The sequence below is a fragment of the Mesoplodon densirostris genome, chromosome 9 (assembly GCF_025265405.1).
Source record: "Mesoplodon densirostris isolate mMesDen1 chromosome 9, mMesDen1 primary haplotype, whole genome shotgun sequence".
Taxonomy (NCBI): Eukaryota; Metazoa; Chordata; class Mammalia; order Artiodactyla; family Ziphiidae; genus Mesoplodon; species Mesoplodon densirostris.
In genome coordinates this window covers 57624993-57652488 of record NC_082669.1, presented here as the reverse complement: position 1 = coordinate 57652488, position 27496 = coordinate 57624993, and the positions used below count along the sequence as shown (strand labels likewise).

Below are 27496 nucleotides of genomic sequence, written 5' to 3'. Positions count from 1 at the left end.
CAGGCGGACTCTCAACCACTTGCGCCACCAGGGAGGCCCGGGTTGTTGCTTTTTTAATATTGAGTTATATTAGCTATTTGAATATTTTGGACATTAACCCCTTATCAGACATATCATTTGCAAATACATTCTCCTATTCAGTAGGTAGTCTTTTCATTTTGTTGATGGTTTCCCTTGCTGTGCAGAAGTTTTAAAGTTTTAATTAGGTCCCATTTGTTTATTTTTGCTTTTGTTTCTCTTGCCTGAGAAGACAGATCCAAAAAGATATGGCTAAGATTTATGTCAAAGAGTGTACTGCCTATTCTCTTTTAAGTTTCTTCTAGGTTATAGTTACAGGTGTTTAATCCATTTTGAGTTATTTTGTATATGGTGTGATAAAATGTTCTAATTTCATTCTTTTAGCTGTCCAGTTTTCCCAACACTACTTATTGAAGAGATTGTCTTTTCCCTGTTGTATATTCTTGCTTCCTTTGTTGTAGATTAATTGACAGTAAGTGCATGAGTTTCTTTCTGGGCTCTCTATTCTTTTCCATTGATCTATGTCTGATTTTATGCCACTACCATACTGTTTTGATTACTGTAGCTTTGTAGCATATTCGGAAGTTCAGGAGTGTGATACCTCCAGCTTTGTTCTTTTTTCTCAAGATTACTTCAACTATTTGGGGTCTTTCGTGATTCTTTACAAATTTCAGGAATATTCTTGTTCTGTGAAAATTGTCATGGGTGCTTTGATAAGGATTGCTTTGAATCTGTTGATGGCTTTCGGTTTATGGACATTTAAGCAATATTAGTCCTTCCAGTCCATGAGTGTGGAATATCTTTCCATTTATTTGTATCATCTTCAGTTTCCTTTATCAATGTCTTAACAGTTTTCAGAGGTGTAGGGCTTTCATGTGTTTGATGAGTTTATCTCTAGGTATTTCATTCTTTTTGATGCAATTGTAACTGGGATTTTTTTCTTGCTTTCTCTTTCACCATTGAGTATGAGTTAGCTGTGGGTTTGTCATAAATGGCCTTTACCATGTTGAGATATATTCCCTGTATACCAACTTTGTTGAGGGTTTTTATCATGAATTGGTGTTGAATTTTGTCAAGTGCTTTTTCTGCATCTGTTGAGATGATCATATGATTTTTATTCTTTGTTTTGTTAATGTGGTGTACCTTATTGTTTGATTTGCAGGTACTGAACCATCCTTGTGTCCCTGGAATAAATCCCACTTGACCATGGTTTATGATCCCTTTTATATATTGTTAAATTTGGTTTGCTAATATTTTGTTTAGGATTTTTGTGCCTGTATACATCAAGGATACTGAAGTAATTTTCTTTTTCATAGTGTCTTTGCCTGGTTTTGGTATCTGGGTAGTGGTGGCCTCATAGAATGGATTTGGGAGTGTGATCTCTTTAGTTTTTTGGAATAACTTGAGAAAGATAAGTATTAGCTCTTCTTTACCTGTTCGGTAGAATTCCCCTGTGAAGGTGTCCAGTCCTGGACTTTTGTTTTTTGGGAGTTTTTTATTACTGATTCAGTTTTAATACTAGTAATCAGTCTATTCATATCATCTATTTCTTTATGATTCAATTTTGGAAGATAGTATGTTTCTAAGAATGTATCCATTTCTTCTACGTTGTCGGATTTGTTGGCATATAACTGTTCATAGTATTCTCTTATGATTGTTTATATTTCTGTGACATTGGTTGTAATTTCTCCTCTTTCACTTCTTATTTTGTTTTTTGGGTTCTTTCTCTACTTTTCTTAATGAGCCTGGCTAAAGGCTTATCAATTTTGTTTATGTTTTCAAAAAAAACCAGCTCCTGGTTTCATTGATCTTTTCTTTTTTTGGGGTGTGGGTGGGTCCTCTCTTTTATTTATTTCCTCTCTGATCTTTATTGTTTCCTGACTTCTGCTGACTTTCAGCTTTGTTTGTTCTTTTTCTAATTCCTTTAAATGGTAGTTTAGGTTGTTTATTCGAGATTTTTCTTGTTTCTTGAGGTACCTGTATTGCTATAAACTTCCCTCTTAGAACTGCTTTTGATACATCCCATAAATTTTGGAAAGTTGTGTTTTAATTTTCATTTGTCTCAAGGTGTTTTCTCATTTTCTTTTTGATTTCTTCATTCACCCATTGGTTTTGTGGAAGCATGTTGTTTAGTCTCTAGGTATTTTTGTTTTTCCCATTTTTCTTCCTGTAATTGAATTCTAGTTGAGGTGAGAAAAGATGCTTGATGTAATTTCTGTCCTTTTAAATTTGTTGTGACTTGTTTTGTGGCCTAGCATGTGACCTATCCTGGAGAACATTCCATGTAAACTTGAAAAGAATATGTATCCTGCTGTTTTGGGTTGGAATGTTCTGTAGATAGCTTTTAACTACAACTGCTCTAATATGTCAGTTAATGCCACTGTTTCCTTACTGATTTTCTGTCTGCATAATCTGTCCATTGATGGTAAGTGGGGTGTTAAAATCCTACTATTACTGGATTCTTGTCAATTTCTCCCTTTAGGTTCATTATTATTAGATCTATTTTTAAATACTTATTTTAATGCCAAAAAGAATAGAGGAAGAATTCCAAGTACAGTTAGCATGGTTCTATCATTCATAATTAACAGTGTAGTATATATTTCCTTAGTCTTTTTTCTATGGATGCATATTTTTTATTTCACTGTGATGATAGTATATGTAACCTTATTTATTTATTGTAAAAGCATTTTTCCACATAAAGTTGTAAAAATGATTTTAATGGTTGTATTCTAGCATTCTGTTGAGTGGATTTACTATAATTTACTTAATTGGAACCTAAACAGAGAAACATTTGTTCATAGTTTTTTCAGTATTTAAAATTTGAAAGTAATTGAAGTACTTGTTTGTTTTAGTATTAGAATAATTTTCTTCCATATATTTCAAAATGTACTAGAAGTATGCTGTCCCCTTAAATTGAAAATTTAAAAATACTCTTTTTACTTGACTAGTTTATAAGAGATACTGAAAAAACTTTTTAGAACTTAAAACTCTTTATGATTTTACTTTGTAGTGTAACTCATTTATTGCATTATAGATATTTCTAATGGTTTTTCTTTTTTTGAGGGGACTGTAATTCTATTGTTTCTTGAGTTATGAACACTTAGTTTATAAATTTTCATGCATTGTAATAACCATCTTTACATATGGTCCAGAAAGGAAGTGAACCAGTTCAAAATTATTTCTAAAATTAGTTTGTGAGTTCCATACAAGGAACTGAAAATGAAATTTTCTTGAAGGAATTCATTTTATGTTTGTGGAATAGAATAACAATGATGCTTTCATTTATCTCACTTGTGTCTAGAGAATGATGGAGTTAAGTAAAGCTCCAAGCATTGTTACCCACTGGGTTTCTCTCTCACTTCACTATTTAAGTAAGATGGTGACATCAGAGGTTAATCAGTCACTCATCCTTGTCCCTGTTGATGATCTTCAAATAGCTTATTGTGAATAAAAAGACTGTGACATCAGAAGAAAATAGGCAGCTTCCCTTCTTTTGTTCTTTCCACTTCTCTTAATATGATTCTCTGTAATAGGTGGTGCTAATAACTTTCCAGTACCCAGAGATTAGATGTTTATCTGTAAATGTAACAAAGCTTAAAACTCCTAAAATTGGAATTTGATTCCGTTTTTGACATGCACACACAGTTTCAGAAATTAGAAAGACCATACAATCTCATACTTATGACTTATACTGAACATAGTAAATGAAAAAACTATAATATTATTAAAAGAATCCTTTATGTGCTAGTATAATTCTAATACTAGTGATGTATATTTATAACATACTGTTTAAAGTCATAGATTTTATGTATTCATGTACTTTTCAGTGTTATAATTTCTAATTTTTTTTTCACATCTTCTTTTTGACAGAATCATCCTTTATAATTTTTAAAATTTTTTCAAAAGGTTTCTTAAATTAATAACGTAAATAGTAAGAATCACCATGAAGTTTTGTTTTAAGCTCATCTTTTAATAGGAAAACCCTGAGAGAACTTTAGTTTGTATAAAAATAATTTATTTCCTCTTAGTGTTGAATTTCCAGTGGGTAGAACACAATGAATTAAAATTAGAATCTTGACAGTGGGGAATCAGCCTTTTTAACAATATTGAGTAATATCATAAGCATATTTGCCATTGTTTATAAGTGTGGAAATTTTTGTTTAAAATGAACTAAGATTTTTCAAGTGAGGTTAAAACATCCCTTCATTATGGAAACTATATCACACAAACATACCAGAAGTGAATGTGGGTTTGGATTGATTGTTCCATGAGTTCCCTATAAATTTTAGAAATCTCATTTAATGTTATTCAGATTCCTTAACTTAGTGGTCATAAAAGGCTAACACAGATTTATCCTATTTAAAATTTTAGTGTGTGCTTGGCATATATTTCCTTGTCTTTTCTGTTTGCTTTGTTTTAATTCACGTGTATTGGTTTAGCTTAAGTAACTTTCATTTCCAGGACTATTCAGAAATGAATTACAAGGAGGTAATGATAAGCTACTACTTGGAAGTTGTCTCACAGCTTAGGTTAGGACAGTCATTCATAACTTATCTGGTGGTTAGATTTCTCCCTCTTTCCACTGTCCTAAAGTTATGAACCAATAATTAGATAAAAAGGCTTCTGGGGGGAAAACACACACATACACAGGGGAAAGTACACAGATTTATAAAATGCCTTCTGTATTAGCTACTGTGCTAAATACTTCACTTACAGTTTTATTTTTCACAATAATTCATGTTCATTGTATTGTCAAGGAAGCAAATGCCAAGAGATTAACATAAAGATTAAGATTCAAGTCTCTTTTTTTAAAGAATTTTTTAAAGTGCTTTTTAGGTTCACAGCAAAATTGAAAGAAAGATACAGAGACTTCCTATCTCTCCCCTATGCCCACACATGCGTGGCCTCCTCTGTTATCAGTATTACTCACTAGAATGGTACATTTGTTGAGTTGGTGAACCTACATCAGCATGACAAATCACTCAAAGTCCATAGTTGACCTTTGGGTTCACTCTTGGTGTATTACATTCTGTAGGTTTGGACAAATGTATAATGATATATATCCATTATTATAATATACAGAGTACTTCCAATACCCAAAAAATTCTCTGTGCTCCCTCTATTCATCCTTCCCCTGCCCCTAACACTGTTAATCATCTTTTTAAACCTGTGGATAGTTTTATCTTTCCCAGAATGTCATATAGTTAGAATCTTGTAGTCTGTAGCCTTTTCAGGTTGGCTTCTCTTACTTAGTAATATGCAATTAGGGTTCCTCTATGTGTTTTCATGGCTTGATAGCTCATTTCTTTATAGTGCTGAATACTATTCCATTGTCTGGATGTACCACAGTAAATTTATTCATTTATCTACTGAAGGGCATCTTATTTGCTCCCAAGTTTTGGCAGTTATAAATAAAGCTTCTATAAGTATCGGTGTGTAGGTTTTTGTGTGGATGTAAGTTTTCAACACCTTTGGGTAGATACCAAGGAGTGTGATTACTGGATTATGGTAAGAATATATTTAGATTTGTAAGAAACCACCACACTATCTTCCAAAGTGATGGTACCATTTTGCATTCCCACCAGTAATGAATGCGAGTTCTTCTTGTTCTGTACCCTTGTCAGCCTTTGATGTTGTCAGTGTTCCAGATTTTGGCCATTCTAATAGGTATGTATCTCATTCTAATTTGTATTCCCTCATGACATATGATGTGGAATATAAATGTACTCATCTGCCACCTGTATATCTTCTTTGGTGAGGTGGCTGTTAAGATCTTTAGCCCATTTTTAAAATCAGATTGTTTTTATTGTTGAGTTTTAAGAGTTCTTTGTGTATTTAGGATAACAATTCACCATATGTGTCTTCTGCAGATATTTTCTCCCAGTCTGGCTTGTCTTCTCGTTTTCTTGATGTTGTCTTTCACAGAGCAGAAGGTTTTAATTTTAATGAACTCCTGCTTATCCATTATTTCTTTCATGGCTCATGCCTGCGATGTTGCATCTAAAAAGTCATTGCTGGGCCTCCCTGGTGGCGCAGTGGTTGAGAGTCCGCCTGCCGATGCAGGGGATACGGGTTCGTGCCCCGGTCTGGAAGGATCCCATATGCCGCGGAGCGGCTGGGCCCGTGAGCCATGGCCGCTGGGCCTGCGCATCCGGAGCCTGTGCTCCGCAACGGGAGAGGCCACAACAGTGAGAGGCCCACATACCGCAAAAAGAAAAAAAATAAATAAATAAAAATAAAAAGTCATTGCTATCCCCAACGTCATCTAGGTTTTATCCTGTTATCTTCTGGAAGTTTTATGTTTTTGAGTTTAAATTTAGCTCTGTGATCCATTTTGAGTTAATTAAATTTAGCTCTGTGATCCATTTTGAGTTATTTTTGTGAAGGGTGCAAGGTTCTAGATTTGTGGGGGGTTTTCTTTTTCTTTTATTATGTATTTTATTTATTATTTATTTAGCTAGCTGCACTGGGTCTTAGTCATGGCACGTAGGATCTTTGTTGCCGAATGCGGAATCTTCATTGTGGCATGCAGGGTCTTTTAGTTGTGGTATGCAGGATCTAGTTCCCCAACCAAAGATCGAACCCAGGCCCCCTTCATTGGGAGCATGGAGCCTTAACCACTGGCCCACGAGGGAAGTCCCCATGGTGTTTTTTTTTTGCATGTGGATGTCTAGTTATTCCAGCACCATATGTTGAAGAGACTGTTTTTGCTCCATTGTATTGCCTTTGCTCCTTGTCAAAGATCATTTAACTTATTTATGTGGGTCTGTTTCTGGGCTTTCTCTTCTGTTTTGTTGACCTACTTGTCTATTCTTTCACCAGTACCACACTGTCTTGATTATTCTAGCTTTACAGGAAGTCTTCAAGTCGGGTAACATTAATCTTTCAACTTTGTTCTTCTGCTTCAGTATGTGTTGACTATTTTGGGTCTATTTTCTCTCCAGAGAAGCTGTAGAGTCAGTTTGTCAATATTCACAAAATAACTTGCTGGAATTTTGATTGGGATTATATTGAGTCTGTAGATCAATTTGGGAATAATTGACATCTTGACAATACTGAGCCTTCCTATCCATGAATAGGGAGTATCTCACTATTTTAAAGTTCTCCTTTGATTTCATTCATTAGAGTTTTGTAGTTTTTTTAATATAGATCTCGCATATATTTTCTTAGATTTATACCTAAGCATTTCATTTTTTTAGATGGTTATGTAAATAGTATTGTGTTTTTACTTACAATTTCACTTGTATTTCTGAACAATGAAGTATCACTGTTCAGTTTTTGTCCATTCTTTTGGACTTTCTGCATAGATGATCATGTCATCTACGAACAAAGGCAGTTTTACTTTTTCCTTCCCAATCTGTATACCATTTGTTTCCTTTTGTCGTCTTATTGCATTGTCTATAACCTCCAGTGTGATATTGAAAAGGAGTAGTGAGAGGGTCATCCTTGCCTTGTATCTGTTCTTAGTGGGAAAGTTTGGGTTTCTCATCTTTAAGTTTGATGTTACCTCTTTATCAAGTTGAGATAGTTCTCCTCTATTCCTTCTTTATCTAGAGTTTTCAAAATCATGAATGGGTGTTGGATTTTGTCGAATGCTTTTTCTGCATCTATTGGTATGATCATGTGAGTTTTTTTTTTTTAGTCTGTTGATGTCAACTTTTCTTAATTTAATTTTTATTTGATATTGGGGTATAATTGATTTACAATGTTGTGATAGTTTCAGGTGTACAGGAAAGTGGTTCAGTTATACATATATCCATTCTTTTTCAGATTCCTTTCCCATATAGGTTATTACAGAATACTGAGTAGGGTTCCCTGTGCTATACAGTAGGTGCTTGTTTATTATCTATTTTATATATAGTATTGTGTATCTGTTAATCCCAAACTCCTAGTTTATCTCCCCCCCAACTTTTCCCCTTTGGTAAACGTAAGTTTGTTTTCAAAGTCTGTGAGTCTGTTTCTGTTTTGTAAATAAGTTCATTTGTATCATTTGTTTAGATTCTACATATAAGTGATATCATAGATACTTTCTCTGCCTGACTTACTTCACTTGGTATGATAATCTCTAGGTCCATCCATGTTGCTGCAAATGGTATTATTTCATTCTTCTTAATGGCTGAGTAATATTCCATTGTATATGTGTACCACATCTTCTTTATCCATTTCTGTCAATGGACATTTAGGTTGCTTCCATGTCTTGGCTATTGTAAATAGTGCTGCAATAAACATTGAGGCGCATGTATATTTTTGAACAGTGTTTTCTCTGGATATATGCTCAGAAGTGGGATTGCTGGATCATATGGTAGTTCTGTTTTTAGTCTTTTAAGGAATCTCCATACTGTTCTCCACAGTGGCTGTACCAGTTTACATTCCCACCACCAGTGTAAGATGTCTCCCTTTTCTGCACACCCTCTTCAGCATTCATTGTAGACTTTTTAAAAATTTAATTTCATTTTTTTATACAGCAGGTTCTTATTAGTCATCAATTTTATACACATCAGAGTATACATGTCAATCCCAATCTCCCAATTCATCACACTGCCACCACCACCACCCTCCACTTTCCCCCCTTGGTGTCCGTACGTTTGTTCTCTACATCTGTGTCTCAGTTTCTGCCCTGCAAACTGATTCATCTGTACCATTTTTCTAGGTTCCACATATATGCCTTAATATACGATATTTGTTTTTCTCTTTCTGACTTACTTCACTCTGTATGACAGTCTCTAGATGTATCTACATCTCTACAAGTGACCCAATTTTGTTCCTTTTTATGGCTGAGTAATACTCCATTGTATATATGTACCACTTCTTTATCCATTCGTCTGTTGATGGGCATTTAAGGTTGCTTCCATGACCTGGCTATTGTAAATAGTGCTGCAATGAACATTGGGGTGCATGTGTCTTTTTGAATTATGGTTTTCTCTGGGTATATGCCCAGTAGTGGGATTGCTGGATCATATGGTAATTCTATTTTTAGTTTTCTAAGGAACCTCCATACTGTTCACCATAGTGGCTGTATCTATTTACATTCCCACCAACAGTGCAAGAGGGTTCCCTTTTCTCCACACCCTTTCAAGCATTTGTTGTTTGTAGATTTTCTAATGATGCCCATTCTAACTGGTGTGAGGTGATACCTCATTGTGGTTTTGATTTGCATTTCTCAAATAATTAGTGACGTTGAGCAGCTTTTCATGTGCTTCTTGGCCATCTGTATGTCTTCTTTGGAGAAATGTCTATTTAGGTCTTCTGCCCATTTTTGGATTGGGTTTTTTTTTTAATATTGAGCTGCATGAGCTGTTTATGTATTTTGGAGGTTAATCCTTTGTCCATTGATTCATTTGCAAATATTTTCTCCCATTTTGAGGGTTGTCTTTTCATCTTGTTTATGGTTTCCTTTGCTGTGCAAACGCTTTTAAATTTCATTAGGTCCCATTTGTTTATTTTTGTTTTTATTTCCATTACTCTAGAAGGCAGATCAAAAAAGATCTTGCTGTGATTTACATCTAAGAGTGTTCTTCCTATGTTTTCCTCTAAGAGTTTTATAGTGTCCAGTCTTACATTTAGGTCTCTATAATCCATTTTGAGTTCATTTTTGTGTATGATGTTAGGGAGTATTCTAATTTCATTCTTTTACATGTAGCTGTCCAGTTTTCCCAGCACCACTTATTGAAGAGACTATCTTTTCTCCATTGTATTTTCTGGTGGCATCTTTAGGATTCTCTATGTATAGTATCATGTCATCTGCAAACAGTGACAGCTTTACTTCTTCTTTTCCAATTTCATTTCCTTTTATTTCTTTTTCTTCTCTCACTGCTGTGGCTAAAACTTCCAAAACTATGTTGAATAATAGTCATAAGAGTGGGCAACATTGTCTTGTTCCTGATCTTAGTGGAAATAGTTTCAGTTTTTCACCATTGAGAACGATGTGTTTTCTCCATTGTATATTCTCATCTCCTTTGTCATAGATTAATTGACTGTAGGTGTGTGGGTTTATTTCTGGGCTTTCTGTCCTGTTCCATTGATCTATTTTTCTGTTTTTGTGCCAGTACCATACTGTTTTGATCACTGCACCTTAGTGTTATAGTCCATAGTCAGGGAGCCTGATTCCTCCAGCTCTGTTTTTCTTTCTGAGGATTGCTTTGGCTATTTGGGGTCTTTTGTGTTTCCATACACATTTAAAATTTTTTTCTTCTAGTTCTGTGAAAAGTGCCACTGGTAGTTTAATAGAGATTGCATTGAATCTGTAGATTACCTTGGGTATTATAGTCATTTTGACAGTATTGATTCTTCCAATCCAAGAACATCATATGTCTTTTCATCTGTTTGTATATCTTCGATTTCTTTCATCAGCAGCTTATAGTTTTCAGAGTAGACGTCTTCTGTCTCTGTATGTATGTTTATTCCTAGGTATTTTATTCTTTTTGATGCAATGGTAAGTGGGATTTTTTCCTTAATTTCTCTTTCTGTTCTTTCATTGTTAGTGTACAGAAATGCAAGAGGTTTCTTTGTATTAATTTTGCATCCTGCAACTTTACCAGATTCATTGATAAGCTCTAGTAGTTTTCTGGTAGCCTCTTTAGAATTTTCTATGTATAGTATCATGTCTTTTGCAAACAGTGACAGTTTTACTTCTTCTTTTCCAATTTGCATTCCTTTTATTTCTTTCTCTTCTCTGATTGCCATGGCTAGGACTTCCAAAATTATGTTGAATAAAAGTGGCAAGAGTGGGCATCCTTGTCTTGTTCCTGATCTTAGAGGAAATGCTTTCAGCTTTTCATCATTGAGTATGATGTTAGCTGTGGGTTTGTCATATATATTGCCTTTTTTTATTTTGAGATAGGTTCCCTCTGTGCCCACTTTCTGGAGAGTTTTTTTAATTATAAATGAGTGTTGAATTTTGTCAAAAGCTTTTTCTGCATCTATTGAGGTGATCACATGGTTCTTATTTTTCAATTGTTAATGTGGTGTATTACATTGATTGATTTGCGGACATTGAAAAATCCGTACATCCCTGAGATATATCCCACTGGATCATGGTGTATTATCCTTTTAATGTATTGTTGGATTTGGTTTGCTAGTATTTTGTTGCAGATTATTGCATCTATGTTCATCAGCGATAATGACCTGTATTTTCTTTTTTTTGTGATATCTTTGTCTGGTTTTGGTATCAGGGTGATGGTGGCCTCATAGAATGAGTTTGGGAGTGTTCCTTCCTCAGCAATTTTTTGGAAGAGCTTGAGAAGGATATGTGTTAGCTCTTCTCTAAATGTTTGATAGAATTCACCTGTGAAGCCATCTGGTCCTGGACTTTTTTTTGTTGGAAGTTTTTAAACCAGTTTCAATTTCAGTACTTGTGATTGGTCTGTTCATATTTTCTATTTCTTCCTGGTTCAGTCTTGGAAGATTGTACCTTTCTAAGAATTTGTCCATTTCCCTCTAGGTTGTCCATTTTATTGGCGTATAGTTGACTTGTAGTAGTCTCTTATGTTCCTTTGTATTTCTGTGGTGTCCGTTGTAACTTCTTTTTCATTTCTAATTTTATTAATTTGAGCCCTCCCCCTTTTAAAAAAATTAATTTTAATTTATTTTACTTTATTTATTTTAAAAAAATTTTTGGCCCCATCGCACAGCATGTGGAATCTTACTTCCCTGACCTGGGATCGAACCCGAGCCCCATGGAGTGGAAGTGCAGAATCCTAACCACTGGACCGCCAGGGAAGTCCCTCTCCCTTTTTTCTTGATGAGTCTGGCTAAAGATTTATCAATTTTGTTTATCTTCTTTAAGAACCAGCTTTTAGTTTCATTGATCTTTTCTTTTTGATATAGTAGTCTGTATATGTACAAGATTGTTTTAAGTTGCTGGTCTCTTAATTGCCAGTATATTTCCAATATCCTGCCTTTGTACAGCCCTCATGATCGCATTGCTGGTTTGGATATCCTATTTGTGTGTGGGTTTCCTACCTTTACTCTATGTTTGCCTGTACCCATGAACTTTCCCATGTGTCTCTATCTTGTTTTTAGTTTTGTGACCTTTTCTGCCTGGAGCAGCAGTCCCCAACCTTTTTGGCACCAGGGACCAGTTTTGTAGAAGACAGTTTTTCGACGGATGGGGGAGGGGAGATAGTTCAGGCGGTAATGTGGGCGATGGGGGGTCTGGTTCAGGCGGTAACGCAAGCAGTGTTTCAAGTGGTAATGTGAGTGATGGGGAGTGGCAGATGAAGCTTCGCTTGCTCGCCCACCCCTCATCACCTGTTGTGTGGCCTGGTTCCTAACAGGCCACCGACTGGTACCAGTCTATGGCCTGGGGGTTGGGGAACCCTGTCCTAGGAAGTTCCTTTAGCATTTGTTGTAAAGCTGGTTTGGTGGTGCTGAATTCTCTCAGCTTTTGCTTGTCTGTAAAGCTTTTGCTTTCTCTGTCAAATCTGAATGAGAGCCTCTCTGGGTAGCGTATTCTTGGTTGTAGGTTTTTCCCTTTTATCACTTTAAATATATCGTACCACTCCATGCCTGCCTGCAGATGTTCTGCTGAAAAATCAACTGATAACCATATGGGGATTTCTTTGTAAGTTATTTGTTGCTTTTCCCTTGTTGCTTTTAATATTTTCTCTTTGTCTTTAATTTTTAGCAACTTGATTAATATGTGTCTCGGCATGGTCCTCCTTGGGTTTATCCTGTATGGGACTCTCTGCGCTTCCTGGACTTGAGTAAGTGTCCATTCCCATGTTAGGAATGTTTTCGGCTGTTATCTCTTTAAATATTTCTTAGGCCCTTTCTCTGTCTCTTCTCCTTTTGGGACCTATATAGTGCGAATGTTGGTGCTTTTAATGTTGTCCCACAGGTCCCTTAGACCATCCTCATTTGTTTTTGATCTTTTTTCTTTATTCTGCTCCACATCAGTGATTTCCACCAATATGTCTTCCAGCTCACTTGTTCATTCTTCTGCCTCATTTATTCTATTGATTCCTTCTAGTGTTTTTTATTTCGGTTACTGTATTGTTTGACTCTATTTAGTTGTTCTTTATAACTCTTTGTTAAACATTTCTTGTATTTTCTCAGTCTGTGCCTCCATTCTTTTTCCTAGATCTTGGATCATCTTTACTGTCATTCCTCTGAGTTTACTTTCAGGTAGATTGCCTATCTTCACTTCACTTAGTACTTCTGGGGTTTTATATTGTTCCTTGGTCTGGAACATATTTCTCTGCCATCTCATTTTGTCTAACGTTATGTATTTGTGGTCTACGTTCCACAGGCTGCAGGATTGTAGTTCCTCTTGCTTCTGGCATCTACCCTCTCTTGGGTGAGGTTGGTTCAGAGGCTTGTGCAGCCCTCCTTGTGGGAGGGACTTGTGCCTGCCCCCTGGTGGTTGGAGATGGGTCCTGTCCCTCTGGTGGGCAGGGCTGTGTCGAGGTGTGCGTTTAGAGGCAGCTGTGGACTCAGGATGACTTTAGGCAGCCTATCTGCTGATGGGTGGGGCTCTACTTCCACCATGTTGGTTGTTTGGCCTGAGGTGTCCCACCACTGGAGCCTGCAGGCTGTTGGGTGGGGCTGGGTCTTGGTGCCAAAATGCCGACCTCCAGTAGAGCTCACAGCAATATATATTCCCTTGGGCCTCTGCCACAGGTGTCCTTGTCCCCCCAGTGAGCTACAGCCGACTCCCCACCTCCCCAGGAGACCCTCCAAGACACACAGGTAGGCCTGGCCCAGGCTTCTATGGAGTCACTGCTTTGCCCTGGGTCCCAGTGCATGTGAATCCTTGTGTACGCCCTCCAAGAGTAGAGTCTTGATGTTTCCCCCAGTCCTGTGGAGCTCCTGCACTCAAGTCCTGCTGGCCGTCAAAGCCAAATGCTCTGGGGCTCCTCCTTCTGATACCAGACCCCTGGGCTGGGGAGCCTGACATAGATTCTACTGTAGGAGAACCCCTGTGATACAGTTATTTTCCGGTTTATGGGTCACGATTTGATTATATTGTGAAAATGCCCCTCCTACCATCTCGTTGTGGCTTCTTCTTTGTGTTTGGAAGTAGAATATCTTTTTAGGTAGGTTCCAGCCTTTTTTTTTTTGATGCTTCAGCAATTAGTTGTGATTTTGGTGTTTTCATGAGATGCGGTGAGCTCAAGTCCTACTCCGCCATCTTGTTTCCACCTCCTAATTATTATCTCTTAAAAGAATATTTGTATACAAATTTCTAACCTTTTTTAAGTGGTGTGTCTTTTTTATCTTTATTTTTCAATTGAATGTAGAGTTGATTTAAGTTTAGGGAGCCTCAGTTTGAGGCATAAGTAATTTCATCTTTTTCTCAACTGCATCGACTTTAAGACTTTGACTTCCTAATACCAAGATAAAACGCTTCCAATTTAACATTTTTACTTATTATTTATGAAGTAAGGACAATATAGTATTCAAAAATTATGAAGGCAGACACTGCTAAATAACCAGATATGCCAAAGTTGCTGAAATTAAGCTCTTTGCTGACACCACCATAGCATTAAAGGCTGAAATGTTAATTTTCAGTTCTGTATGAAATTCTGAATTCAAAGTATGAAAAGCAGTTGTAAAGGAATTAAAGTATAACACATAACATTTTGAGTAGTTGTAAAGACCAGTGTATGAAAGCTGAATATTGCCTAAGAAAAATTTTAGCTATTTGAAAATTTTACTAGTGGAGAGTTCTGAGTTTTGTGATCATTGCAGATAATTATGTTTTAATAGGAAATAGAAGACTAAGAGTGATGTTTCATACGGTGGTTGCATCCCATGTTTGGACAGTTTTCCACTTGTGGACCTCATGCTAGCTATTTTCAGTGTTCCTCTGCTAGTTTGTCAGAAAGAGGCAGTCAGTTGCTGCCCTTTGCAGCTATTTTCATTTCTTTCTTTACTAACTGAAGCATCCTTTTCCACACAGTGAAAGCTATATAGATATAAAATGTATCCAACAGCAGCCAGAATTTGTTGGATTATCTCTTTCCTTGGTTGCCCAGAAACCTCAGGCAGCCAAACTGCCACAATGAGTTTTCTAGTATTGTCATGATAATATTTTTGTGTTTGTGTAGCCATTTTATTTTTGAATACTGCCATATTAAGGTATTGTAAAAACAGCAAAGTGAATTTTATTTCTGGAATGCATATTACAGGGAAGTTCCTTTCTTTATTAAAACACTTTTCTTAGCTCAGATCATTTTTGTAATATTCTCTAATACTCATAAATTTTCCTGTAGAATATGGGTGTTAATGAACTTCTTGCAGGAAGCCACCAAGATTAAAGCCACACTTGACTTCAATTTAATATACAATTAGGCAAGCTAATCCCCAAATCTCTTAACCCTACTTCATTTTTAGCAGCATTTTGGACTAAGACCTCTTGCTCCTTGCCTTAGATAGCGGTGTGTGTGTGAGTGTGTGTGTGTGTGTGTGTGTTTTCCATATACCTCCAGTGTGAGATTCTGTCTCCTGTTCTGGCTTTGTACTCAATTCTATGCCCCTTTCACTTAATATTTATAAGGGCAATTATATTGAAGAGACCTTTGTTAATAATGGTAGTGACCTAGAAAAATAGTGAAAGTGGAATTAACTTTGGTTCAGAAGACTGTTGAAAAAATATATAGTTTTTAACTTGCCAGAGGTCAGACACCTAATAAATGATGAAGTCTAGACTACCAGTTATATATTTTCCTGGTGTAGTACATGGAGTTGGTGACATTTTTCTTAAGGTTTCACTGTCTTTTGAAAAGAATGAGTATTGAGTTCTTTAAAGGCAGCAACTAACTCTTTTCCAATGGCGTGCAGATCCTGATAGGAAAAGGGAGATAAAATTTATTGAGTACCTGCTATGCACTGTATTACATACTTTACCTAGATAATCATGACAATTCTACAAGGTAGGTGGCCTTAGCCCTTTTTTACAGATGAAAAAATTGAGGTACAGAGAGGTTAAATGATTTGTGTTAGCACTAAGAAGTAGTAGATGTGGGATTCCAACCCAGATTGTTCTACTACACTGTGTTCCTTCCACCAAATCAGGGGTTGGCAAACTACATCCCGTCGGCTAAATCCTAGGTCTTATTTTTGTAAACAAAATTTATTAGAACACAACCACACCCATTCTACTGTTACATGTTGCCTGTAGCTTTCAAGCTGCAACAGCACAGTTGAGTAGTTATGACAGAGATCATATGACTCATTGAAGCCAAATGATTCACAAAGTAAATATTTTAATATTTCCTATCTGGCCTTTTACAGAAAAAGTTTGCTGACACCTGCACTAAACCATACATTGTTTAGAGGTGCTGTGAACTGAGTGTACATTCAGTAATATAAATTTCAGTCCTACTGAAGCATTAGACTTCAACAAGAGGAATAAAATAGATTTCCCAAAATATAATGATGAAGGCAAACAACAAGCCATGAATGTTCAAAATCTTTTAGTATTAAATTTGGAAAGATAGGCTGGGATGATTTAAATGTAGTCGTTTCTGTTTCTATGATTCTATGCATTATAATTAATGAAAAATCAATACTTGTATAACATTTCAGTTTTCTTGTTACAATAAGTTTAAATTGTTTTTCTTATTCTTTTATTTTTTGTGGATATAAGCTAACACTTCAATAGTATATGTGACATTTAAACTATACCTCCAATTGTGTTAATTAATGTTTGCACTCAAAGAGAGGTTTTTGTTTATAATAAACTATAATATGGCTTCAATTTTTTAAATCTTTTATAGTAATAGGGTTAAGATCAAGGGGCATATGTTAGGGGGGCAGAGGTGCATAGAGACCAGCTGCTACAGTAAGTAACTTTACAGGTAGATGTAAGATTCCTCAATAGACTCTCACCAGTTTGACATCATATTTCTAAAGGCTATCTTTTTTTTTTTTTTTTTTTTTTTGCGGTATGCGGGCCTCTCACTGTTGTGGCCTCCCCCGTTGCGGAGCACAGGCTCCGGACGCGCAGGCTCAGCGGCCATGGCTCACGGGCCCAGCCGCTCCGTGGCATATGGGATCCTCCCAGACCGGGGCACGAACCCGTATCCCCTGCATCGGCAGGCGGACTCTCAACCACTTGCGCCACCAGGGAGGCCCTAAAGGCTATCTTTAATACCAGTTAAACAAAGAGTGGGAGCCAATTATTTTGTTGAGATCAACCTTCAGTCCATAATAATGACTTTAAAAGTAATTTACTTTTGTGGAAAATGATAAATTACATTAGGAGTTGGTTATTTATTTCTGAAGAACTTCATCTTCTATAAAAGATTCCTGGGAGTAATTTATTAATTTAAGTGCACTTGAGTTTTTGATGTAGATTATTAACCTATGAATGGACAGGTTGAGAGACAAAGATTTAAAGTAAAAAATTATAGATCCCTTCACAATTAAAAGTTATTCAGGAAATTAGGGAAAGTTTTCTGGAGTCTGTTGACAAGCTACATTTTTCTTACTTTTTCATTAAATACTTATCAAGTGCTGTGCTTTGCTAGTCAAAGATGTTGAAACTTTGCCTAGATTTTAGAAGCCCAGAATAATGAATTATTTTTGCCTCTTTGATAGTCCATCATTTGCTTCATAAAGCTCTATACATAGATTTATCTTGGAGTTGGAAGGGTTTGATTCAAACAAAGAGGGAACAGTCACTTCAGGCTATGCTAGCTGTGGCTATGAAAAAGTGAAAGGACACATCTGGCAAATTCTAGGCAAGACTTGTGAGAATAAATCTGAGAGGGAATGGAGCTGTGAATGTTTTAATGCCTTTCCTGGCACCTTTCAGGACTATTACACTCATATTTTAAAAGTGAAACAGACTTGAAAATAACTGAGAACCACAAAAAAGTTGCTAGATGCCATTATGCTTTTCAACACGTGACAGTCATATTTAATGCACATTTAGAGTTTTATTGATTTTTTAAGTATCTTATTATTATAAGTAACCTCCCCAAGATATTATTACCTTCTTAGATGTTTCTTTTTTCACATCTTGGGTAGAAATTATTTTCTTACAGAACATTTCACTAAAGGATTAGTATAAATCAAGGAAAGCGTGTTATTAATCTAATTCAGTACTCTAACAGTGTTCATAATTTGAGCTACATTCTATCAGGGATGAAAGATAAGACCAAAACAAGTGAAAGTATCCAAATCCTTAGGAAAGACCCTTTAGAATCCACATGATATCCTTTATATTTGGTTGGTTAAAATATATTAATATAATAAACTAGAGTTCTCATTAAGAATAATAAACCCCTAAAATGCTTAAGGCAGTGCAACAAAAGTACAGATGATTTCACTGAGAATAAACACAAGGCTCCTAGATTCTATGAAAAACAAAAGTAAAAAATAAAATCTAAGCTGTTGCTAAGAAAATCCCCACAGTGGTTGTAGTATATTGTGATAAGCATAGAGTGTAGAAGGGATTTCCTCCTCATTCTTATTCGAGATGATAAAGGAGTAGTAGTTTAGGTTAAAGATTCAGCAGCCCTCTGAAAAATTAAATAAAAATTTTATAATTATGTAGTATGATCTAATTTATATATATAAATATTGTGTACATATGTATACAAACACATATTTACATACATTATAAATAGGATGAGTACTTATCAAATGCTACCAGTGGTTAGTAAATAGACTATGAGTTCTTTGTCCTTTTTCTTTATCCATATTGTCCATTTCTTTATCCATATAGATATGAACCAGAAAATGTGCTGCTGTCTTAAGTAGGTAGTTAACGCCTATCTCTAAAATAGGCTTAGCAGATGTCTTACCTTGCCTGCTCACCTTCATCTCCATACTCTGATGTGACCATTTAGCTAGAGGGATCCAGCAGCTTTTTTTTTTTTTTTTTTTTTTTTTTTTTTGTGGTACGCGGGCCTCTCATCGTTGTGGCCTCTCCCGCTGCAGAGCACAGGCTCCGGACGCGCAGGCCCAGCGGCCATGGCTCACGGGCCCAGCCGCTGCACGGCACGTGGGACCTTCCTGGACCGGGGCACGACCCCGTGTCCCCTGCATCGGCAGACGGACTCCCAACCACTGCGCCACCAGGGAAGCCCCCAGCAGCTTTTTAAACAGTGGTGTATGCACATTGAAATCACCCAAAGAGCTTAAAGACCCCCCCCAGGAGATTCTTATTTCATTGGTCTGGGTTATACCCTGGACAATGGGATTCTTTGAAGTTTTCTGGGTTATTAAATGTACAGCCAAGGTTGAGAGCTTTCGTTTTATAGGAAACTTCAAAAACAACTCATCTGTTTTTTGCTCCTTTAATTTGTATTCTGTGGCTACCCTGTGCAACACTTGTGTTGAACAAATACATATTATTTTCAACTTTTTTTTAAAAGCTATGTTTTAATGTCTAGGCTGCCAGCGAGTTAATTGGGTAACGTGATAGACTTTTGTATTCTGCCTCTAAGTGTTCCTGCCTCTAGTCTATCTTCTACAGTGTCACAATAGCTTATTTTCTAAAGCATATAACTGCTCTGCATAAAAGGCTTTAATTATCTGTTCTTTACAACTTAAAGTATACATTTCTTAGTCTGGCCCCAACCTATCTTCAGTTTTATCTCCTGTTAGTACAGCCCTAGAGACCCTAAACTCCACCATACTCACCAATTGAATATGTCTTTTATTTCATACCTGCCTTTGCATAAGCTTTTCCATTGTCATTAATTTTGATAATGGTCCAAGAGTAGATTCAGAAACATTTACTGACATGGAACAAAACTAGCATTTATTAAGCACATTAGCCAAGGGCTGTGGTAGCTACTTAAATAAAGTTTCTTAATAATCCTTATTGTCGTCCTTAAGAAATGTTTGTTTTCTTTTACTGTACACATAGGAACCTGAGGCTTTTGGAGGGTAATTAAAATTACACAGCTAGTGTAGGTAAATACGAGATTTCAAACTCCAAGTTCAATGATTGTTTCCATGTCCTTCTTCCCCCACCGACCTCACATTGCTTCAGTTAGTAAATGCCCATATGATCTTTATCATAACCTCTTTCCAAACATAGTATGCATAAACATTTCATGTTTTCAACCTTGTTTTGAATTACTTACAGTAGAAGGAAATAAGTTTAATAGTATTGTGGTAGAATAATCAGTTTCCGTAGTTCTCTGTATAATTAGTTATAATCACTTCTATTCGTTTGCTGAGAGTTTTGTAGTCCTACTATATATTTACATTTTAAAAATCTATTCTCTGAGACTCTTATAAGTAAGTACTGAGCAGTTTCACTTTTACTTTACTGTAATTTAACATATTCTGGAGTACCTTTTTTTTAATTTTTAAATTTAATTTTATTTATTTTTTTATACAGCAGGTTCTTATTAGTCATCAATTTTATACACATCAGTGTATACATGTCAGTCCCAATCACCCAATTCATCACACCACCACCACCACCCCCCTGCTGCTTTCCCTGCTTGGTGTCCATACGTTTGTTCTCTATATCTGTGTCTCAATTTCTGCCCTACAAACCAGTTCATCTGTACCATTTTTCTAGGTTCCACATATATGTGTTAATATACGATATTTGTTTTTCTCTTTCTGACTTACTTCACTCTATAAGACAGTCTCTAAATCCGTCCACGTCTCAACAAATGACCTGATTCCATTCCTTTTTATGGCTGAGTAATATTCCATTATATATATGTACCGCATCTTTTTTTTTTTTTTTTTTTGAGGTACATGGGCCTCTCACTGTTGTGGCCTCTCCCGTTGCGGAGCACAGGCTCTGGACGCGCAGGCTTAGAATCCATGGCTCACGGGCCTAGCCGCTCCGTGGCATGTGTGACCTTCCCGGACCGGGGAACGAACCCGTGTCCACTGCATTGGCAGGCGGACTCTCAACCACTGCGCCACCAGAGAAACCCTATGTATCACATCTTTACCCATCCATCTTTTGATGGGCATTTAGGTTGCTTCCATGACCTGGCTATTGTAAATAGTGCTGCAGTGAACATTGGGGTGCATGTGTCTTTTTGAATTATGGTTTGCTCTGGGTATATGCCCAGTAGTGGGATTGCTGGATCATACGGTAATTCTATTTTTAGTGTTTTAAGGAACCTCCATACTGTTCTCCATAGTGGCTGTATCAATATACATTCCCACCAACAGTGCAAGAGGGTTCCCTTTTCTCCACACCCTTTCAATAATTTGTTGTTTGTAGATTTTCTAATGATGCCCATTCTAACTGGTGTGAGGTGATACCTCATTGTAGTTTTGATTTACATTTCTCAAATAATTAGTGACGTTGAGCAGCTTTTCATGTGCTTCTTGGCCATCTATATGTCCTCTGGAGAAATGTCTATTTAGGTCTCCTGCCCATTTTTGGATTGGGTTGCTTGTTCTTTTAATATTGAGCTGCATGAGCTGTTTATATATTTTAGAGATTAATCCTTTGTCCATTGATTCGTTTGCAAATATTTTCTCCCATTCTGAGGGTTGTCTTTTTGTCTTGTTTATAGTTTCCTTTGCTGTGCAAAAGCTTTGAAGTTTCATTAGGTCCCATTTGTTTATTTTTGTTTTTATTTCCATTACTCTAGGAGGTGGATCAAAAAATATCTTGCTGTGATTTACGTCAAAGAGTGTTCTTCCTATGTTTTCCTCTAAGAGTTTTATAGTGTCTGGTCTTACATTTAGGTCTCTAATCCATTTTGAGTTTATTTTTGTGTATGGTGTTAGGGAGTGTTCTAATTTCATTCTTTTATATGTAGCTGTCCACTTTTCCCAGCACCACTTATATAAGAGATTGTCTTTTCTCCATTGTATATCCTTGCCTCCTTTGTCATAGATTAGTTGACCATAGGTGCGTGGGTTTATCTCTGGGCTTTCTATCTTGTTCCATTGATCTGTGTTTCTGTTTTTGTGCCAGTACCATATTTTCTTGATTTCTGTAGCTTTGCAGTATAGTCTGAAGTCAGGGAGTCTGATTCCTCCAGCTCCGTTTTTTTCCCTCAAGACTGCTTTGGCTGTTTGGGGTCTTTTGTGTCTCCATACAAATTTTAAGGTTTTTAATTCTAGTCCCGTAAAAAATGCCATTGGTAATTTGATAGGGATTGCATTGAACCTCTAGATTACTTTGGGTACTGTAGTCATTTTCACAGTATTGATTCTTCCAATCCAAGAACGTGGTATATCTCTCCATCTGTTGGTATCATCTTTAATTTCTTTCATCAGTGTCTTATAGTTTTCTGCATACAGGTCTTTTGTCTCCCTAGGTAGGTTTATTCCTAGGTATTTTATTCTTTTTGTTGCAGTGGTAAATGGGAGTATTTCCTTTCAGATTTTTCTCTTTCAGATTTTTCATCATTAGTGTATACGAAGGCAAGAGATACCTGTGCATAATTTTGTATCCTGCAACTTAACCAAATTCATTGATTAGCTCTAGTAGTTTTCTGGTGGCATCTTTAGGATTCTCTATGTATAATATCATGTCATCTGCAAACAGTGACAGTTTTACTTGTTTTCCTATTTGTATTCGTTTTATTTCTTTTTCTTCTCTGATTGCCGTGGCTAGGACTTCCAAAACTATGTTGAATAATAGTGGCAAAAGTAGACATCTTTGTCTTGTTCCTGATCTTAGAGGAAATGCTTTCAGTTTTTCACCATTGAGAATGATGTTTGCTGTGGGTTTGTTGTATATGGCCATTATTATGTTGAGGTAGCTTCCCTCTGTGCCCACTTTCTGCAGAGTTTTTACCATAAATTGGTGTTGAATTTTGTCCAAAGCTTTTTCTGCATCTGTTGAGATGATCATATGGTTTTTATTCTTCAATTTGTTAATATCATGTATCACATTGATTGATTTGCATATATTGAAGAATTCTTGCATCCCTTGTATAAATCCCACTTGATCATGGTGTATGATCCTTTTAATGTGTTGTTGGATTCTGTTTGCTAGTATTTTGCTGAGGATTTTTGCATCTATATTCATCAGTAACATTGGCCTGTTATTCTTTTTTTGTAATATCTTCGTCTGGTTTTGGTATCAGGGTGATGGTGGCCTCATAGAATGAGTTTGGGAGTGTTCCTTCCTCTGCAATTTTTTGGAAGAGTTTGAGAAGGGTGGGTGTTAGCTCTTCTCTAAATGTTTATAGAATTCACCTATGAAGGCATCTGGTCCTGTACATTTGTTTGCTGGAAGATTTAAAATCACAGTTTCAATTTTATTACTTGTGATTGGTCTGTTCATATTTTCTATTTCTTCCTGGTTCAGTCTTGGAAGGTTATACCTTTGTAAGAATTTGTCCATTTCTTCCAGGTTATCCATTTTATTGGCATAGAGTTGGTTGTAGTAGTCTCTTAGGATGCTTTGTATTTCTGTGGTGTCTGTTGTAAGTTCTCCTTTTTCATTTCTAATTTTATTGACTTCAGTCCTCTCCCTCTTTTTCTTGATGAGTCTGGCTAATGGTTTATCAATTTTGTTTATCTTCTCAAAGAACCAGCTTTTAGTTTTATTGATCTTTGCTATTGTTTTCTTTGTTTCTATTTCATTTATTTCTGCTCTGATCTTTATGATTTCTTTCCTTCTGCTAACTTTGGGTTTTGTTTGTTCTTCTTTCTCTAGTTCCTTTAGGTGTAAGGTTAGATTTTTTATTTGAGATTTTACTTGTTTCTCGAGATAGGCTTGTATAGCTATAAACTTCCCTCTTAGAACTGCTTTTGCTGCATCCCATAGGTTTTGGATTGTCGTGTTTTCATTGTCATTTGCCTCTAGGTATTTTTTGATTTCCTCTTGGATTTCTTCAGTGATCTCTTGGTTATTTAGTAACGTATTGGTTAGCCTCCATGCGTTTGTGTTTTTTACATTTTCTTCCCTGTCATTCATTTCTGATCTCATAACGTTGTGGTCGGAAAAGATGCTTGATATGATTTCAGTTTTCTTAAATTTATTGAGGCTTGATTTTGACCCCAGATGTGATCTATCCTGGAGAATGTTCCGTGCGCACTTGAGAAGAAAGTGTAATCTGCTGTTTTTGGATGGAATGTCCTATAAATATCAATTAAATCTATCTGGTCTATTGTGTCATTTAAAGCTTCTGTTTCCTTATTTATTTTCATTTTGGATGATCTGTCCATTGGTGTAAGTGAGGTGTTAAAGTTCCCCACTCTTATTTTGTTACTGTCGATTTCGTCTTTTAGAGCTGTTAGCAGTTGCCTTATGTATTGAGGTGCTCCTATGTTGGGTGCATATATATTTATAATTGTTATATCTTCTTCTTGGATTGATCCCCTGATCATTATGTAGTGTCCTTCCTTATCTCTTGTAACATTCTTTATTTTAAAGTCTATTTTATCTGATATGAGTATAGCTTCTCCAGCTTTCTTTTGATTTCCATTTGCATGGAATATCTTTTTCCATCCCCTCACTTTCAGTCTGAATGTGTCCCTATGTCTGAAGTGGGTCTCTTGTAGACAACATATAAATGGGTCTTGTTTTTGTGTCCATTCAGCAAGCCTGTGTCTTTTGGTTGGAGCATTTAATCCATTCACGTTTAAGGTAATTATCGATGTGTATGTTCCTATGACCATTTTCTTAACTGTTTTGGGTTTGTTTTTGTAGCTCCTTTTCTTCTCTTGTGTTTCCCACTTAGAGAAATTCCTTTAGCATTTGTTGTAGAGCTGGTTTGGTGGGGGCTGAATTCTGTTAGCTTTGCTTGTCTGTAAAGGTTTTGATTTCTCCATCAAATCTGAATGAGATCCTTTCTGGGTAGAGTAATCTTGGTTGTGGGTTCTTCCCTTTCATCACTTTAAGTATATCATGCCACTCCCTTCTGGCTTGTAGAATTTCTGCTGAGAAATCAGCTGTTAATCTTATGGATGTTCCCTTGTATGTTATTTGTCATTTTTCCCTTGCTGCTTTTAATAATCTTTCTTTGTCTTTAATTTTTGTCAGTTTGATTACTGTGTGCCTCGCCATGTTTCTCCTTGGGTTTATCCTGTATTAGGCTCTCTGCGCTTCCTGGACTTGGGTGGCTACTTCCTTTCCCATGTTAGGGAAGTTTTTGACTATAATCTCTCCAAATATTTTCTCTGGTCCTTTCTTTCTCTCTTCTCCTTCTGGTAGCCCTATAATGCGAATGTTGCTGCGTTTATTGTCGTCCCAGAGGTCTCTTAGGCTGTCTTTATTTCTTGTCATTCTTTTTTCTTTATTCTGTTCCGCAGCAGTGAATTCCACCATTCTGTCTTCCAGGTCACTTATCCGTTGTTCTGCCTCAGTTATTCTGCTATTGATTCCTTCTAGTGTAGTTTTCATTTCAGTTATTGTATTATTCATCTCTGTTTGTTTGTTCTTTAATTCTTCTAGGTGTTTGTTAAACATTTCTTTCATCTTCTCGATCTTTGCCTCCATTCTTTTTCTGAGGTCTTGGATCATCTTCACTATCATTTTTCTGAATTCTTTTTCTGGAACGTTGCCTATCTCCTCTTCATTTAGTTGTTTTTCTTGGGTTTTATCTTGTTCCTTCATCTGGTACATAGCCCTCTGCCTTTTCATCTTGTCTATCTTTCTGTGAATGTGGTTTTTGTTCCATAGGCTGCAGGATTATAATTCTTCTTGTTTCTCTGGAGTTCCTATATGAGGATAATTTCCTACATTTTTCACTATCCTACAAATTGGCTGAGTCAGATTTAAACATAATTTATACAGGGATTTACGTGTATTCATCCATAGATTTTAATCAAGCTCATTTCCTGCCTATGTGAAGGAGAAACTTGAAAAGCACATATATGTAGGTAACTTTTATAGTATAAAGTGCAGCCTGTGAAACCTTAACAGTTTCTGAGTGCAAAAATGTTACAGTTCAACAAGTTAATTTTGGCAACATTAAAAATATGAGACTTTTAGGGTATTAAGATAAATTTGGTAAATTTAGTATAATTTGTTCCCTTACATATGCTTCCTAGATTTTATTAGTGTTCCTAATTATGATACTGTTTCTTTAGGATACTGCTTCATAATCAGTTTTTCACAATCTAATTTAATAATTTTTTCCTCCATTAGAATGTGAAACATGTTGTAGAAGCATTCAAGAAGTGGCTGAAGGGGGAAGGAAAAAGTGCCACTGCCTATCAGAAAAAAACCAAACAAAACATGGGAAATACAACCACCAAATTCCGTAAAGCACTCATCAATGGTGATGAAAACCTGGCCTGCCAAATATATGAAAACAACCCTCAGCTAAAAGAATCCCTTGATCCAAATACATCTTACGGGGAGCCCTACCAGCACAATACGCCATTACACTATGCTGCTAGACATGGAATGAATAGAATATTAGGGTAAGTATTACTGTAAACCAATTGATAACAAATTAGAGAAAGGGAAAATAAAAACCCTGATCTATAGAAAATATATGCATACATGTGTGCATGTTATGTGGTATTGTAGTGAATTAAACTTTCTAGAATTGAATATACCTAAATTATTAAGTATGATTTTTTTATGATGCCTAAATTAGACCAAAGGTTTCAGTAGTGAGGTTAGTTCACATATTCTTTTTACTGTAAATACATTTTGATCCTCAGTATGTTTCATAGTATGAACTTTTTATAATAGTATAGTGTTTAATTTACATTTCAATTCTAGAAAAGTACTTATCAACTCTCAAAAAATTGCAGGGAATCGTGCCCTAGGCAATTTAAGTTGAAAAATGAATGTGTTTACCTTACTTAATCATGATCAGATTTGAGTTTCCTTCTTTTAATGGGGTTCAGTTACTTGAAAAAACTTTTCTAAAAGCAAAACATTTCCTTGAAACTGAAAATACTAAGAAACTTAAAAAAAAATCTCTTCAACAAGAAAGCATTAGTGGCAGCAAATATGTGAAGATTCTTCCTAATTACATGGTGTCTGCTAGCTTATAAGATGAAAGAAGCAAAGGATAGAAAAGTAGTTCCAAAACAAATTTAGTCTTTAGAAGTAGATTATTCAGTTATGGAAGTCTGATGCTAGAAGAGAAAGAAACACCTCTTTGCTTATGCAATGAAATATAATTTTTCAACCAGTATCCTGAGCACTTTAGAACTTGCCAGAAAACTTTTCAATCCTTTCTCTGTTTCTTTTTATACAAAGTTGTCATTCAAAATAAGCTGCTCTTTTTGGTATCCCTGAATCATGCCATGTGTGTTCTGTCTGCCATGTTTATTGTGCTCTTTCTGCCAGGAGTATCCCACTCCTCTCAGCTTTCTCTTTCTTACATAAATTTTAGCCTTCCTTCAAGGTCCTAGGCACACGTTATCTTCTTAGCCTGTCACAACCCATGGGAACTTCAGTCTTTTTTTGAACTTCTATGGTTCTTTTTTGTTTGTTTGTATTACTTGTTTGGTATACACTATGTCATTGTATTTTATAATTTTGTGTAACTTCTCTTTGCCTACCTAAATTAAAGCTTTTTTAAAGGACCTTCTTTATACTTCTAGCATCTAGCATAGTATCTTACACAAAGTAAGTAGAAATTTTATAAAATCATGGCACAGGAAATATCTT

General features: G+C 36.0%; 1 protein-coding gene across 6 annotated transcripts in view; it reads left to right on the top strand.

Moving 5' to 3' along the window:
• The window catches only part of ANKIB1 (ankyrin repeat and IBR domain containing 1), a 163107-nt gene that overhangs the window by 48564 nt on the left and 87047 nt on the right, over window positions 1–27496 (top strand). For 4 of the 6 annotated variants that reach the window (XM_060107937.1, XM_060107939.1, XM_060107940.1 and 1 more), the window contains exons 2-3: window positions 12644–12722; window positions 26012–26289. In XM_060107937.1, coding sequence (XP_059963920.1) covers window positions 26102–26289 — 188 coding nt within the window. In that variant the 5' untranslated portion in view covers window positions 12644–12722; window positions 26012–26101. The remainder of the gene's footprint in view (window positions 1–12643; window positions 12723–26011; window positions 26290–27496) is intronic. The other 2 variants (XM_060107941.1, XM_060107938.1) reach the window with 1 other exon arrangement.